The sequence below is a fragment of the Salvia hispanica genome, chromosome 2 (genome assembly GCF_023119035.1).
Source record: "Salvia hispanica cultivar TCC Black 2014 chromosome 2, UniMelb_Shisp_WGS_1.0, whole genome shotgun sequence".
NCBI lineage: Eukaryota > Viridiplantae > Streptophyta > Magnoliopsida > Lamiales > Lamiaceae > Salvia > Salvia hispanica.
This window is the reverse complement of record NC_062966.1, coordinates 24,237,103-24,255,111: the sequence shown is the minus strand read 5'-3', so window position 1 is coordinate 24,255,111 and position 18,009 is coordinate 24,237,103. Positions and strand designations below refer to the sequence as shown.

At 33.6% G+C, this 18,009-nt stretch overlaps 1 protein-coding gene and 1 non-coding gene across 2 annotated transcripts; both read right to left on the bottom strand.

Annotated features, from left to right (window-relative positions):
- Positions 1-1,311: 1,311 nt before the first annotated feature.
- On the bottom strand, positions 1,312-1,447 carry LOC125208687. The gene has a single exon (XR_007174170.1). It is a non-coding gene; the product is annotated as a small nucleolar RNA Z247 (small nucleolar RNA).
- A 15,181-nt stretch (positions 1,448-16,628) lies between these two features.
- Positions 16,629-17,617, bottom strand: LOC125206548 (two-component response regulator ARR14-like). The gene is made up of 3 exons (XM_048105794.1): positions 17,197-17,617; positions 17,013-17,089; positions 16,629-16,904 (listed from the first exon to the last, which is right to left on the bottom strand). The coding sequence occupies exons 1-3, from the start codon at positions 17,615-17,617 to the stop codon at positions 16,629-16,631; spliced, it is 774 nt and encodes a 257-aa protein (XP_047961751.1).
- Between the last annotated feature and the right edge of the window lie 392 nt (positions 17,618-18,009).

Sequence of the window (18,009 nt, the reverse complement as noted above, 5' to 3'; positions counted from 1 at the left end):
AAGGCGGCCCCCGATCAACTCGTACACTACCCCATGGGTTTGGGGCCCCTACTCCCGGTTTTTATATGCCCTATAGCCTAATGGAGCGGCCCCAAAATCTAGGCATCGGGCCAAAATATCCAAAAAGATTAATCGGTTAGATGAAGAAAGATTAATATAAAAGTATCTTTTCTTGCTAAAACGAACGGTAGAAACAAGTAATAGCCTTGATTCTTCAAAGATTCTTGAGTTTCAACTTCAATTCTTCTCAAAAGATGAAGAAATATTGGAGAAAAGTAGAAGAAAATTTTGAGAGAATATGGGAGAGAGAGAGACGTGAGTTTGGGGTGGGGGGCGTGTATTTGTGATCTAGGGTTAGGGTTTTTCCCATGTATTTATAGAGTGCAATAATTAAATCCCCAAATAAATAAATAAAAGATTTGGAAATATTTGATTGGAAAAGTTAACGTGAATTAAGGAGAGAAAAATAGGGATTTCAAATTTATATGCTATTTAATTAGCATATGATTTAATTTGGTATTTCATGGAGTAGAATAAAATATCACGGAGCAGAATAAAAATAAAAATCCTCCCCAAATAATTTGGTATTTTACGATGTTAAGGCTTGAAACTCTCCCCCCCAATAAGACTGCAGCATCTTGATCTTTTTAGAGTACAGATTCTCAACCAGTGCCTTAAATTGCTTAAGCACAACACACACATCACTCTTGTATTTGAGTAAATAAACCCAAGTAAATCTACTGTATTGATCTATGAATGATACATAGTAGACATAACCGTTTCTCGATATTGTGGGGAAAGGATCCCAAAGATCACTATAAATTAGCTCAAGAGGTTCAGTACATATAGATTGAGAAAGGGAGTAAGGGAGTCCATGTGCTTTAGAAACACAACATGAGTTGCAAAGGGAACTTGATTTCATTGCACTAAATGGAATGTTACAATTGTGGACCATCGGTACCAAGGGGGGGTATTGATCCTCATAGTGAGTTAAAAGGGCACAACAGATTGAGGAGCTCCAACTGATTGGGGCCTGACATGAACCAAATGAGCAGCAGGGTTGGATATATATGGTGGTTGCTGAGGTGCTAATCCTCGTTGATTCTGTGAGTGGAATCCTTGCTCAAATCTGTACCGCATCGGTAGCAGTCCCGGCTTTCCCCGTTTACATTGATTTTTTTGTCTATGACCTCGACCTCCTCTTCCTCTAAAAGATCTCCCTCCTCTAGCAGTGTTGTTGTTGCGCCAAATTCAATGATGGCTGAGATCCTTCCATGCTTCCAGCTATGTTTGCTCCAGAACTTAGACGTGATTCAAAACTCAGCAGTGTTGATGTAACATCTTGCACAGTCCACGGATCGACTCTTGTTGAAATTGACACCACCACAGGATCATACTCATGTCCTAGACCAGTGAGAATGTGAAGTATCTGGTCTTCCTCAGATACGAGATTTCCAGCTGATCCCAAAAGGTCAAAACAGGATTTCATCTTATTGAGATAATCCTTCATTTTTCATAGTTTGAACCATCAACTTGTACTGCATCGCTTTGGCCTTGGATCGGCTTGCAAAATTTTTGAGCAGCGCACTCCAAATATCCTTGGTTGTTTTGAGGCCAACCAATGCCTTGAATGGAATCCAAAAAAAGGGGTATCCAATAAATGTTATCAAATTTCCCAAAAAATAATTAAACTTTCCTTATCAAAAATATTTTTTTGGAAATAAAAGTTAAACCCCACCAAAAGATCACAAGTTTTCATAATAAAAACAAAAAGAAAAAAGTGAAGCTTTTTGGAAAACAAAACGACCTTGGGGTTTCCCAGCAGATCATGTTATTTTTTCCCTACTCAAACCCCCCCCCTTTTCCCAACCGCTAAATTTTTAATGGGGAAAACACGTAGGGGGTTTGATTTTATAATCATACTCGGTGGCCCTCTTGGAAAACAATTTTATCAATAATAGTAATTATCATCCATTTTCAAGTGTCCATAATTTTTAATTTTAGAAAGCCCCGAGGCACCAAAATATATTCTTTATCAAATATCCGGTTCCCAACCATTTTCACATCCGTTTTATCCTAAATTCTACATGAAAAGGAATGGGCCCAAAAACCCGGGAAAAAACCCGGAAAAACCCCGCCCCGGAAACTCGGCCCTAACATTGGGTTGATTTAAATGAGTTTGGGCTCTGAGGACCCGGGTCAAATTAAATCAAAGTGGCATAGCCACGGGGATAAACAGAGAAAACAAATCAAGGCATGAAAACAATATCTCATTCTCATAAATTTTGGTTTTGGGAAAAAGCCCTTTTTTTAAAAAAAAGCCCACCTGCGTCGGCTTGGCTCGAAAGTATTCTCTTCTCCTGTTTATCCATTTTGAGAGCCAAAAATATCACCTTTAAATTAGGCGTATCATAAATCAGTTTCAATCATTGATTTAAAAGCATCCCAAATTCATCAATTTAGTTCCCCTTCACTCAATCTAAATGCATGTGGACTCAAGAACACCGATTAATCGGTAGAAGAAGAGAAGATCAAAATTAAAGTACCTTTTCCAAAAGAACGAACGGTAGAAACAAGTTATAGCCTTGATTCTTCAATAAACTCTTGAATTTCAACTTGGATTCTTCTCAATTGATGAAGAAATCTTGAAGAAAGGTAGAAGAAATCTTGGAGAGAGTGGGGAGAGAGATTTTCGAAATTATGGGGGAGTGGGGCGTCGATTTTGTGAATGCTAGGGTTTAGGATCTCTCATGTATTTATAGAGTGCCAAAATAATATCCAATAATTAAATAAATTAAAGATTTTAGAAGATATGGAGAGATTTGATAGTGGTTGGCGTTGAATCCGTTGAGAATTAGGAGGATTTCAAAAGTTATAAGCTATTTATTTAGCCTATAATTAAACTCAAATATTTCACGGAGTAGAATAATATATCACGGAGCAAGAATAAAATAAAATACTCCCCAATTTAATAGGAATAGGCGTGATTTGCCTTCTTCAAAAGGGATTCAAAATCAAATCCTAATTTAATTAGGATATGGCAATATCTTCTTAGATTTGGCAAGATATGCTAGGATATTCTAGCATATTTATATTTATTCATGGAAGAGAATAAATAAGGGATCAAATAATATAATAACAATTCCTTCTTCTCCAATATATGAGATTTTCGAAAATCTCAAGAAAATCAAAGGGTGGAGTTTTCGAAAATTCCATCAACAAATAAGGAATATTCGGACTTTGGATTTAATTCGGATAATTATCCCAAGCAATTATTAAATCCAAGAAAAAATAGGATTTCTTCTCCAAATAATAATAATAGGAGGGATCGAATAATTCCACATGATTAAATAATGCTCCTATTTAACTCTCACTCATCCCTTAGGAAAAATAATACACCATAATTATATTACTCCGCATCAAATATTCACACACAATCAATCATTTCTTTACTTCCTCTTCTTTTCCTCAACGCATTGACCTTTCAATGGCCACGTCATATTTTCCACATCTTTGACTATTCAATAGCCACGTCATGCTTTCAACAAGTTGACTATTCAACTCAATCTCAATTCTCATACGCAATTAGGTCACAAAGACACCATGCAATTAATTACTCATCAAATAATCCACATATCATAGCATTTAAGGCATTTAATGCAAAAATTTAATAACCCGAAAATTAGGGTTTGAAAAAGTGGGGCGTTACAATGGCACTCTCTGAGAGAGATGAAAGCAGCCACGCACAAGCCTTTGATCCTGCCGACGCCAAGCTACATACTTGGGATTCATCACTGTGTGCCCAGCTGAGGTTCCCGGCGCCGTTTGCGGCGGAGGCTCTACTTCTCCAGTCAGGAATGATTCCATACCATATCCCCACACAGTGGCTTCAACTTGTTGTTGCCACATGAGGAAATTTTCATCGGTTAGCTTTTTCGAAATGGGAGGGATTTGTGGTAAAACAGGGACATGGAAATTTTGATGTGAGGACTGTTGGGAGTTGGCGGTTTGACTCTAGAGAATCCGCCATTTTTATGAGCTAGAGAAGGGGAAAATAAAAAAGAAGGGTAAAAGAGTCAGGATCACAATCCTGCTCTGACACCATGAAGAAAATGGAAGCTTTTCATAGTAATGAATAAAAGAGAGGATGCAGATAACTCAAAATAGAGGCTGAGTATTTTCATTCATGTATGCTTCAACACATTACAATGTATATATAGCTTGCTAGAGAATCATCTAGAATGGGCTAACAAACAACCCTAAAAGCATCTTCAACAAACTAAGCAAAAGACAGTGTTTTAGCAGTAAATCAGATATCACGTCCTCCTTTTTACACCTTGTGTTACCACATCACGCCAGCTCCGCTTGTGGTCCTGCACACTAGCTGCGTTGCTCTCCACGTCAGCAATCTCACGAGATTTCTCATTTCCTTTGCTCGTGGATAATCCTTGTTCCACGCTGGCATCTAGTAAAGCATCTCTTTGCACACTATGATCCTCAATTGGCTCCTTAGCACATGTGTTCATAGAATCCCTTCGACAAGGCTCGCATGCATTTGATTACATCCTTTTGTATATGCATGTAGAAACATTTGAGGGGCATATTCCCACCTACCAATACATTGGACCCGTTCCTAGGTGAGACTGTGCAAACTCATTATGCCACTTGGTATGAAATGATTGAAATTTTTGTTACGTGAAGCCTCCATCGTCTCTTCCATATAGATATATACTGAATTAATTGAATTGAATTGTATTGTGAGTATATTTTACAGAGAGATTACTCCTTCTTATAGAAGATTAATTATTACATGTAAAAGATGGTGAAAATAGATATTCAAATTAAAATACTAAAAATGTATATGCAAGGTAAGAGATCCTTTAAATTATGTGCTTCGTTTGATCTTCTTTAATCTTTGATTCTTTCTAATCTTGCTTGGTTGACCTTCTTGGTTAACAATCCCTTTTAAATAAAGTAATAAGGTCATCGATATTTAACTTGCCACGTACATTTGCAAAATTCTTTGAACCAACAACTTTGGACATGTGGCTAATAATATATAGTAACGGCTCAAATAAAAATCGGTGTATTTACAATATTTGATTCGCCTAAAAAGTATACTTATGACAATTATACACTCTTATTTGAGTCAAATCATCTTCTCAAATAAGTAGAAATAGATAATGTTATAAAGATAATAGAAAATTAAATAAGATGATCAATTTATTACTTATTCTTCTTAATAAAATTTACAAAGACACACATTGTGGCTAAGTCATAATGTAATTGCATAACTTTATTTTATTAAATATATTCAGCTAACTTCCAACTATTTTAAGTTCTTTTCAAACTTTTCCTTTTCTTTATTGAGAAATAACCCACACCCTGTACAAACATTTAAGAATGTATAAGCAATAAAAATTTGTTGTCGCGAGACGTGAGTGTTAGGGTGTTTGGCGCAAAATAATAAAGCAGCAAAAATTATAAAGGTCCTTGTTATTTATTTATTTTTTACTTTTGTAATAAATGATAAGGTCACAAGTTCCCTATTTAAAATATCTAGACCCTAGGGTTGGTTCGGCTATCTTTTATATTTCGGGAAAGAACCAATAAAGAAAGCCCGAAATGGATCTTATAATTGTGCTCGACTCTCTATTACAATAATTGATAAAAATAATCTAACTAATGCGGAATGTAGTCTTGGTATCGTTCCAAGGACCGCCTCACGCAGTGTGCTTTTGGTTTTCTCCTACAGGCTCGACAGTTTCCTCAATTGGGCCTTTTTGTGTGGGCTTAGTTAACTTTTCCTCAATTGGGCCTTCTTGTGTGGGCTTTGTTAAATTTTCCTCAATTGGGCCTTCTTGGGCGGACTCAGTTGTCGTTTTCTCAATTGGGCCCTCTTGTGTGGGCTCGATTTTCACTTCCTTAATTGGGTCTTCTAGTGTGCGGTTGTCGTTTCCTCAATCGGGTTCGGTTGTCGTTTCCTGAATTGACACATTTTCTTTGGACTCGTATCATTGGACTTGACACCACCGAGTGACATGGGATTGACCGATGACTTCGGTATAGGGGTTTCAGAGCGGTGATTACGATATTTCTGAAATTTGATTTTGAAAATATTAGGGCATTTAAACTAGTCTTAAGTTTAAAACCACAAATGATGTAAACACATACAACATTTTTTTATTAAAACAAGAAAGATAAGGTAATTTTGTTGAGTGTCAGAGAGAAAAATTAATAATATAGATAGTAACCTATAGAAATGAAATATCTAAATACTTATAACTTATCATAGTACTATGATATAAGTTGTTGAAAAACAAACCTGACGATGACTTGCTACTTGCATTTTTGTTAGTCCAGGCACATTCATCCTCTCCAATATCTCCTTTGGGGATAAAATCTTACTTCCATCCCCTAATTGTTCTACAGCATCCACGAATTCCTCGTGTAGCTCTTTAGTCCACTCCGTACACATCTTTCTCTTAATGCCACACTGAGGCGTAATGTAGCTGTCCGCCATCAGCCTTTCGCGCTCTCTCAACACGCGTACGGTTTCCCTCGCCACGAGCTGCCATAGATATCTCAGCATATCGGGGTTCGCTGGCCTCTTGATGTAGAGAAACGCCCCGTTCTCAATCGCACTCATGGCCATGCTCGCGTCGTCATCGTTCGACATCACTAGATGTGTACAAGATGAAATATTAGAGAAATAAATTGAAATAAATATTGAAATGAAAAGGCCCAAATTTGGAGAAAGTTAAATAGCTTACAAATTGTTGGTATTTCCATGCTTACTGCTAGTTGAAGAAGGTTCATTACATCTGGAGAGGTGATATTTGCTAGGACCAAATCGATTTCCGTGTTTCCATTTGTTAACATCAAGATAGCATCGCTAGCTAATTCGAAATGAGTAACTAATGTTCCAAAAAACGATAAAAATAAGATAAAAAAGAAGATAAATTTAAGTTAATTGAAAATATTTATGGGTTCCAAAATGCATAATTAATTATAGAATTATAATAGATTTTTGTAGGTGAAAATACAAAGATTATTTATAGAAACTATAAACTAAAATAATCATTATATATCTAAAATTTATGACATGTTCATTGGATCTACTTTAATTTTCATATTAGGTGTGTGATCCAAAAATAACTCAAATTATTTTCGTATGTATATATATATAGGCGTGTGATCCAAGGTCTCAGATTCAAATGTAACATGAAACCCCTTAAATTTATTTTCACATAACTATAAAAAAGAGAGCAAATTTATGAATATATCGATAAGACTTACATAAATAATTAAAACGTTAAAAATATATTTACCTGTATACTGGCATGCTTCCATCAGGCTTGCGGTGTTTAAACAATTGAATTCATGGTCCACAAATAGAACATGAAGTTGATTCGTAAGTACCGAAAGATATGAAGTCATTTCGAATTAGGGTTTTTGCACTTAATTTTAATCCAACAAAAATCTGCAAAGAGGCACGGAAAATGTATAAGTTGATATTGAAATAAAAAGTGAAAAAAGACAAGAAAATTATGCAAGAAAATATGTATTAAGAGTTTAAGTCCTAATGAGAACTGAGTTCTATTTTTCTTTTGTACAAATAGAAAGTATGGATACAAGGTGGTATTTATAGTGGGTTGTGGTCTTGTGGATTTCCAATACCTGATTAAAATTGTTTAATTAATTGTGTGATTTTGAGTTTAGTTATTTTCTACTCGTTTTCACACGGCTGATTTTAATAAAAGTTTTTTGAGGCAAGTGATAGTACATGATTATACTTACCATTATATGATACTAATTTTTATTTTATAGTTACCCTTCAATGCAACAACTTTTGCTTACCTATTTCACGATATTAGTCACAATTCTTTTTTCAACTTTCCTTGTAAAGGGATAATTTGCATAAACTTTAATCAAATTTTGCATAACATATTTGAAATCCATCTGTAGATGATAGAACCGTTAATTTAATTTGATTTTACAGCAAATTAATATTTCAGCGTTGACGTAGCTTACATTATCAGACGTCAACCAAAATCATGTCATGTTTTATATATGCAATGAAATAATATCAGTTTATATTAAATTAAATACTCCCTCCATTCCCTCATATACTTGAGTCATTTTTCCATTTTTGAAAATTCTCTTATAGTTGAGTCAATTTTATATACACCTTTTCTCAATGTTACTTTACTTAGGGGCGGAGCAACCCTATAAGAGAGTGGAGCAAATTCCCCTCCTCAAATATGTTTAACTATACTATTTTATTATCCAATTTTGCAAAATTTTTTAATTTTTCTTATATTTGTCCTTCTCTAATTCTTAAACTTTTCTCCAAGTATAATTTTGCCCCCTTTTCATCTATAATCCTACTCCGCCCCTGACTTTTTACTCTCTCTTATTTTATTCACTTTCTATTATTTTCTCTTACTTTTTTTCTCTTTCATACTTATCTATTTATTTTAAAACATTATTAAACATTCTCTTAAACTCCGTGCCGAAAAGTTTTGCCTCAACTATGAGGGAATGGATGGAGTAATTTCATGGTTGAAGAATAGTTTATATTAAGTCATGTTAACACCAAAATTATAATTAATTGCGAAATTCAGAACAAATCAATAGTTTAATAATTTGCAGTCGGATTTCAAAGCGTCAAAGCTGGTGTAAAAACTTGAATTTGACAAAAGTTTATATATTTACCGGCAGATATCCTAGAAAAAGTCTAGAGTATTATTTTTTGTTCAAGTAATTCGACTCTTTTATTTTAGGCACAAAATTAAGTAATATATCAAGATTAAATTGATATTAATTTAGCTAGTTCTAGTCATAATTATTATTTTATTCTAATTATAAAGTTCTAAAGTTTTTATTTCAAATAAAATAAGAGAAATAATGGATAGGAGAAATTAAAAAAATTAATTCTTATCAAAAGATGAAATGTATTAGTACTTATATTACGATGTCCCAGTTAGATTAGGAACATAAATTAGTATGCTTGATTTGAGAATTGAGATGAAAGGGGCAGTAATTTATCTCTCGAAATCGCCATAACAAATAAAGTTAGAATATCTATGATGCTGGAAATCTTAAAATTTGATCATCATTTCATTTATAAAAAGGTAACTGAAAAAAATATTGAAGACCATATTGTTGTAATATGAAAAGGTATGTCATTGTAATATCGCGACTATAATCTCAGTAAATATTAGAGCATCTCCGGTGGCACCCTTCCCACTAGGACTTTCACTAGGACTTCCCACAAAAACCTCTTGACACATCACTAGGACTTCCCACTAGAACTTCCCATCCCACTAATGTAGGACTTCCACTAGGACTTCCCACAATAAAATAAAATCACAATTATTCAATTTATACGTTTCAAATTTACGAAATTTAATGAGCCGTATATATAGAGCCGTATTTATAGAGTTTTTTTTTTTAAAAAAAAAACAAAATTTAACTCGGACGTCCGACCCCCTCCACAATGGCGGACGTCAGGTAGGACATCGCGAGGATATCCGAGGACATCCAACGGGCTAATGGGACGGGCGTGTCCGACCTTTTGCTCCACAATGGCGGACGTCGGGTAGGACTTCCGCGACATCCTACTGCGACGTCCGCCGTTGGAGATGCTCTTAGGTTGATATGATAATAAAAATAAAAAACCGAAAGTCAGCAAAAATTCGATAGTTCCTCTATACCTAAGTGGCATAGTATGTTGGGGTGTCACACCACTAATTCTCTGACAAAATGGATGTATAATTGGACTCATTACAATCAGACATCCGTAAATATTTTTTTATCGGTAAATAATCAGTGGCTTGTAAGGAGTAGACAACTTTAAGAATAAATATTTAAGTAGAAAATAAACTATTTAATTATGGAGTAGTGATTTAGAGACATAATGTCTCCAAGCCATAATAACATTGTGACTAATTTACCCTAAAAATCATAAATACCTAATTAAGCCATAATAAAATTTGGTAAGTTGCATTACAATTATTGTTAAGTTTCATACTACTTTTATTACGTCTGACTAATTCTTGATCACTAAATCAATCTGATTGATATAAGTTTGTTATGTTCAAGTATTATTTTTGTAAGTTTGTTATTTTCAACTAATCTTGTTGTAACTTTGTTATTTTCAACTAGGTTTATTATTTTCAACTGATTTACCTAATTAGTAGTATTAATATATAATATAGTATTATCAAATTTTAATGTGTTGGGTGTTATATTAAAGTGAGCTAAAAAATTTATTATTTTTTAAAGATTATTGTGAATAAAAAGTGATTAAAAGAATAAGTATCAATATTGAAGATTATAGTATTATAATTACAAAGTAATTATTTTTTGTCACATGTTATAGTAACTCTAAGTATTTACAGTTCAAAAATATTAGATAACTAATTATTTATATTTTATAGCACTAATTATTTGTTAAAAATTATTTAAATTCACATTTATAAAGACTAATTCATTAAGAAGTCTGAAATTATTTGTTTGCTGATAAATCTTATTTTATTTGTAGACAAAATGTACACTAAATCTATAAAGCTAATAAAATTAATATTTAAAATTTTAAAGAAATATCTTTAAGTAAATGCATTAAAATGGGCATATATAAAAAAAGTTATCAAATCATGTTTTAAACAATTAGATGATTGCAACATGTTATTAAATGCATGCATCATCTATGCATAATCAAAATTTATATCCTTAAATAGGTGTATTTAGTAAACAAATTAATGTAGGGGTAATAAAGTACATATACAAAATATAAATTTAATTAAAAATATAATATAATATATACTTACCATTTTAAGCATTATGGCTTGGAGACATTATGTCTCCAAAACATTTTCCTATTCGAAATTCGATTTCCATATCTCCATATTGTTGGATGAAGCAAGCAAATTAGAATTTCCTTTTAGTTTATTTCCTTTTAATTATTTCCTTTTAAGTTTTATTTTTCCATAAGTTTAGTACCTTCTTTTGCCTATATAAAGGCCTTATTGTTGAACAACAAGGACAAGACTTAGAATATTTGTTTTGCTAGGGTTTCTTACCGAATATGTAGAAAATTATTAGGGAGCGTGGTGAGATCTTCGGCAATCAGATAGTCTGGTTCGTGGACGACACATGTGCTTATCGCTTGAATATTCACAAGACATCCGAGTGAAATCTCGCAACGAAACCCATTAATGGCACGATTTTCGTTTTCAACCCAAGTACTGGCCAACTGTTTCTTAAGGTTATTCACAACAGCGTGTGGGGCGGACAAGACCGGCCTAGTCAGCTTGCCAAGTGGAAAGCTACCGAAGAAGCCCTTTCCGGCCTTGTCCGCTCACTGCCTGTTGAAGAGCAGCCGAACCTGATCATTGTGGCCCGTAAAGGAACAATGCTGTTGGATCCCATTGAAGTGCAGTTCCTCGATTTCCCGAATATTGTGATCAAAGGATGTAATGTGCTGCTGCCGTTGCTGTTGCCATTCCACAGGATTGACAAAGTTTCTGATGTGATACTCAAGGCCACAGAGCCGCAGACGGTATTGTTCAACGTGTACGATGATTGGTTGGAGACGGTCTCGTCCTACACAACTTTCTCGAGGCTGATACTCATTATACGAGCTCTTCATGTGAACGATGAAAAGGCTAAAGAAATGTTGAAGACTGATGATGAGACAATTGTCACTGAGCCCCATCATCTATGGCCGAGTTTAACGAATGAAGAATGGGCGAAGGTTGAAATAGCTCTACGAGATTTGTTACTTATCGACTACACGATGAAGAACGATGTGAACGTATCGGCATTGAACAATTCCGAGATTCGTGGTATTATGTTATTTTTCTTTTCTTTTTTTAATCTATTTATTTTGAACTCGTAATAACACGGCTGCTTTTAATAAATTATTCTTTTTAAATGCATCATGATTATACTTACCATTAGTATACAATATGATGCTGAAAATCTTAAAGTTTGATTATCATTTTTCTATAAAAAGGTAACTGGAAAAATATATTGAAGACTATATGGTTGTAATATCGCATGCACTGTAATATAATCAGTAAATATTTGGTTGATATAATTATTGTAATACTGCACTGTAATAGCAGCAAATATCAGGTTGATATAATTATTAATACTCGTGGGAAATCATAATAAAGCTGCATAACTTTATTTTTATAAGATACATTCACTAACTTTCTCCTATTCAAATTTCTTAATTCCTCCCTTTTCTTTTTTATTGAGAAATAAGCTCCTCACACGGACAACAAATAATGCTCCCTCTGTTCACCATTTAAAGAACCATTTTTTATTTTTTGTTTGTCAATGATTTATAGAACCATTTACTTTATTCCATTTTTTAGTATGCAGACCCCACATTCCACCAAATCTTTACACTAATATTCAATATAAAACTAATACTTTAAATGAGACTCACATTCCACTCACTTTGTCCTTTTATTTTATTTTTAAAAAAAAATAAACAGTTTTTTAAACCTCATGCTGAGTCAAAGGGACCCTTTAAATGATGGACGGGGGAAATATATAATATAAGCAATAAAGAATTAAAATCTCACTACAACAAAAAAATCGAATAAGCACACTTTTTAATGGTATTAAGGATGTTAATTTGTGTATCTAGTTATACCACTAACGCTTCATAAAGTGTCCTTATTGTTAGTGTCCCAACTGAAATTAGTTGCACCTAAAATACTCCCTTGTGACAATTATACCTCTTATTTGAGTAAAATTATCTTCTCAAATAAGTAGAAATAGATAATGATGTAGGAAGAAGATCAAATTACAACTAATCTTAAATGCATAACTAGAAAACACGAATTTGGGTCACTATAAGAACGATTTTAGTTTACTATAAAAGCGATTTAGTATACTATAATTTGTAATAAAGTATTTACTCTGTAAAATATTTAGTTCATTATAATGATTGTCTGGTTCACTTCATGTTTTCAAATTCGTATTGTCTAATTATACATTTAACTAGTGGTTGCCCTATATCACTAGTGGTTGTCTAAAGACACACGTTGTGGCTAGTCACAATGTAATTGCACGACTCAATTTATATAGAGAAATAAAGAATGTATAAGAAATAAAATTATTATCTTGATGTGGATCGACTTCTTCAAGTTTAAACAATACAATTATGGATACATAATTGAATAATGCTCAATTACTTTATTAAGTTACTAGCTCTAATACTCAATATCACCAAATGATAAGTCGCTTGAAGAAGATAAGTGTATGCCTTGAGCAATATTTTCTAGATTTGCGAAGAGTGTTTCATTTTGCATATTATCAAATGTGGGCTGGTTAGCCATCCCTGTTTCATTAGCCATTTCACTTATCGATTCATGATTGTCGACCCGGCCTTTTGATTTTTCCTTCATTATTTCGGGCATGGACCCGAACCGACTTGGCTTGTGGCTTGACCCCTCACCATGGTTAGCCATCCTTGTTTCAGTAACCCTACCCTCCATCTCACTATTCGTTGAATGATCAAGGGCCCGCTCTTTTAATTTGTCCAGCATGACTTGGGGCATGCGCCCGAACCGCCTCTCCTTGTGGCTGGACCCCTTACCACCAGATGACTCTGGCTCTTTGCCGCGAACTTGACGCATTTTCTAAAAATAATTTTAAAACATTAGGGTATAAGAGAGAAAATTAATTTCACAAAACAAGTAGGCTATAAAAAATGAAGTGTCTAAAATTAAGCTGTTGAAAAACAAACCTGAAGATGACTCGACACGTGCTTTTTTTCTAGGCCAGCCATATTCATCTTCTTCACTATCTCCTTTGGAAAGATATCTAAATTGAAGCAATTATTAAATAAATGTTAGCTAGTTTCAATAGTATGAAATGTTCATGTTTCAAAATTTTATATTTATAGTGTTAGGAAAAAATTCTTGCTTCCATCCCCTAGTTGATAAATAACCTCCTCAAATTTGTTGTGTAGCTCGGTAGTCCAGTGGGTACACACCTTTCTCTTCACATTTCCTTGGCTCATCATACTATCATCAAAGTTGAGTTCGTTTTCAACGTATTTTTCGTTATAATAATCGTTTCTTTTACGCTTCCCCTTATCCATATTATTGAACAAGTTGTTAGGGTTTTCCATTTCCCGAAACTCGATGCCACACTGAGGCGTAATGTAGCTGTCCGCAATCAGCCTTTCGGGCTCTCTCATCACGTGCATGCTCTCCCTCACCACATGCTGCCATAGGTATCTTAGCATCTCGGGGTTCACTGGCCTCTTGATGAAGAGAAATGCCCCGTTCTCAATCACACTCACGGCCATGTTCGGGTTGTCATCGTTCGACATCACTAGATGTGTACAACATGAAATATTAGAGAGATAAATTGAAATAAATATTGAAATGAAAATGTCCAAATTTGGAGAAAATTGAATAGCTTACAAATTGTTGGTATTTCCATGCGTACTGCTAGTTGAAGAAGGTTCAATACATCAGGAGAGGTGATATTTGCTATGACCAAATCGATTTTCGTAATTTCATTTGTTAACATCGAGATAGCATTGCTAGCTAAATCGTAATGAGTAACTAATGTACCAAAAAAAAGATAAATAATATTAAAATGAAGAAGATAAATATAAGTTAATTGAAAATATTTATGAGTTCCAAATACATAATTATAGATAGAGTTAAGCATATAAATGTACTTAAATAGAATTTTGTAGGTGAAATACAAGATTATAATTAAAATAATCATTATATATCTAAAATTAATGACATGTTATTCGATCTACTTTCATTTTTTCATATGTATATAGGCCTGTGATCCAAAAACAACTTAATTTAAAATTTGTTTCATTGTTAGCGATATCTTTTTCTTAGGATAATGGACGATCATCGCCAATGCAAACTATTTTTCATTATAGAAACCTATAAATCAATAATTAGCGAGATTTAAAATTTGCCCAAAGGATGATAATAATTCTGATAGAACCAGACACATTTTGGATAACCAAAAAACCAAGTTCAGCGATCAAAGGTCTCAGATGCGAACTCACCGTGATGAGACCCCTTAAATTTATTTTTACTTAACTATAACAAAAGCGCGCGCGCACATATATATATATATAGGGAGATGATCAAAATAAGAATGTCCTTAAACCCAGGAATGCAGACCAAATCTTGGCCCTAAGATTAGATAATCTAATGGTCAATAATTAACCTAAAACACGGAAGTTCATAATTAAGTAGTTTTAGGTCATATTATAAGATTTTGGTTTATGTCATGTTAAGATCATTTTAGGTCATGCTTTGTTAGCATGACCTAAAAATAAACTAACTATGACCTAAAAATGCCCTACGTATGACTTTGTTCTGCGTTTCTGTATTTAAATCTAGTCTTCATAGATCAAAACCCTATATATATATATATATATGAATATATTGATAGAACTTACATAAACAATTAAAACATTAAAAATATATCTACCTCTATACTGGCATGCTTCCATCAGCCTTGCGGTGTTTAAACCATTCAATTCATGGTCCAGAAATAGAACATGAATTTGATTCGTAAGTACCGAAAGATATGAATTCATTTCGATGTAGGGTTTTTGAATTTAATTTAATTCAACAAAAATCTGCAAAGAGCCACGAAAAATGTATAAGTTGATATTGAAATAAAAAGTGAAAAAGACAAGAAACTTATGCAAGAAAGACCTCAAGAGAACCGAGTTCTATTTTTTTTTTTTTTTTTTGTACAAATAGAAAGTATGTATACAAGGTGGTATTTATAGTGTGTTTTGGATTTCAAATAGCTTATTAAAATTGTTTAATTATTTGTCTGTTATTTAATCTATTTATTTTCTACTCGTTTTCACACGGCTGGTTTTAATAAATTATTGTTTTTTTTAAATGCAACATGATTATACTTACCATTAGTATATAATAAGGTGCTGAAAATCTTAAAGTTTGATTATCATTTTTTCTACAAAAAGGTAACTGGAAAAATATATTGAAGACTATATTGTTGTAATATCAGCAAATATTAGGTTGATATATTTATTGATTGTGGGAAGTCATAATATAGTTGCATAACTTTATTTTTATATGATACTACATTCACTAACTTTCTCCTATTTTAATTTCTTAATTCCTCCCTTTTCTTTTTTATTGAAAAATAACCTCCTCAAACAGAAAATAAATAATACCTTCTCTGTCCACTGTTTAAATAATCATTTTGCCAGTTTGGTTATTCACGATTTATAAAATCATTTACTTTATTCCACTTTTAGTACGCAGACTCCACTTTCCACCAACTTTTACACTCACAATCCAATATAAAACTAATACTTTAAATGAATCACACATTCCATTCACTTTCTCCATTTACTTTCTTCACAAAGTCAAACAATTTTTTAAAACTCGCGCTGAGTCGAAAGGGCTCTTTAAATGATGGACGGAGGGAATATATGAGCAAATAAAGAATTAAAATCTCTATGTGGGTCGACTTCTTAAATAATACAATTATGGATACATAATTGAAGAATGCTCAATTACATAATGAGACACTCTAATTTAGAAAGCTCATATCAATTGATGATGAAGAGTGTGTGTCTAGTGCAATAATTCTGGATGAGGGTGGAATGCTTCATTTCCCATACTATTATATGTGGGCTGGTTAGCCATCCCTGTTTCAGTAACCTTAGCCTCCATTTCACTTCTTGATCCGTGATCGTAGGCTCGGTCTTCTGATTTTCCCTTCTTCAACCGGGGCATGGACCCGAACCGCCTCATCTTGTGGCTTGACCCTTCACCACCGGACGACTTGGGATTGGCCCCTGGGGTTGACTTTCGTTCTTCGGGCGATCGCCAGTTCTCATTCCGACATTTCTAAAACATAATTTTCTAAATGTTAAGATTTTCTCAATATATTGTTAGGCATTGAATTTATATAAAATATCTTATTGTATGATATAATTAAATTGTTGAGAAACAAACCTGAAGATGACTTGCCACTTGCATTCGTGTTAGTCCAGGCACATTCATCTTCTCCAATATCTCCTTTGGAAAGATACCTATTATATCAAATTGAAGAAATTATTATAGATAAATGTTAGCTAGTTACACAATATTCATGTTATGTCTATGACTAAATTAATTTAGGGAAAAAAAATGATCTTACTTCCTTCCCCTAATTGGTTTACAGCATCTATAAATTTCTCGTGTAGCTCTTTAGTCCACTCCGTGCACATCTTTCTCTTGACCTTTCCTTGGCTCATCCTACTATTATCGAAGTTGTATTCATTTTCAACATATTTTTCGTTATAGTAGTCGTTCATTTTACGCTTCCCATTATCTACCGCGAACGAGTTGTTATTAGGGTTTTCGACGTCCCCAAACCCGACGCCACATGGAGGCGTAATGTAGCTGGCCGACATCAGCCTTTCGCGCTCTCTCATCACACGCATATGCATGGTCTCCCTCGCAATGTGCTGCCATAGGTATCTTAGCATCTCGGGGTTCGCTGGCCTCTTGATGTAGAGAAACGCACCGTTGTCAATCGCACTCACGGCCATGCTCGGGTCCTCATCGACCGGCGACATCACTAGATGTGTACAAGATTAAAAATCAAATAATTACATACATACTTAGTGAAAAATAAGTATGTTGAAATAATTAAAAGGGTCCAAAAATTAGAGAAATTTAATAATCTTACAAATTGTTGGTATTCCCATGCTTACTGCTAGTTCAAGAATCTTGAATGCGTCAGATGTGGTGATATTTGCTATGATCAAATCGATTTTCGTCTTTCCATTTGATAACATTAAGATAGCGGCGCCAACTAAATCGACATGACTAACTAATATAGGAGTACCAAAAAAAGGATGGATTAATTAAATCAAAAAGAAGAAGTTAACTATAGACAGAGATAAGCCTATCAAATATATACATAAATAGATTATATATCTAATAAAAATTATGACATCTTATTGGG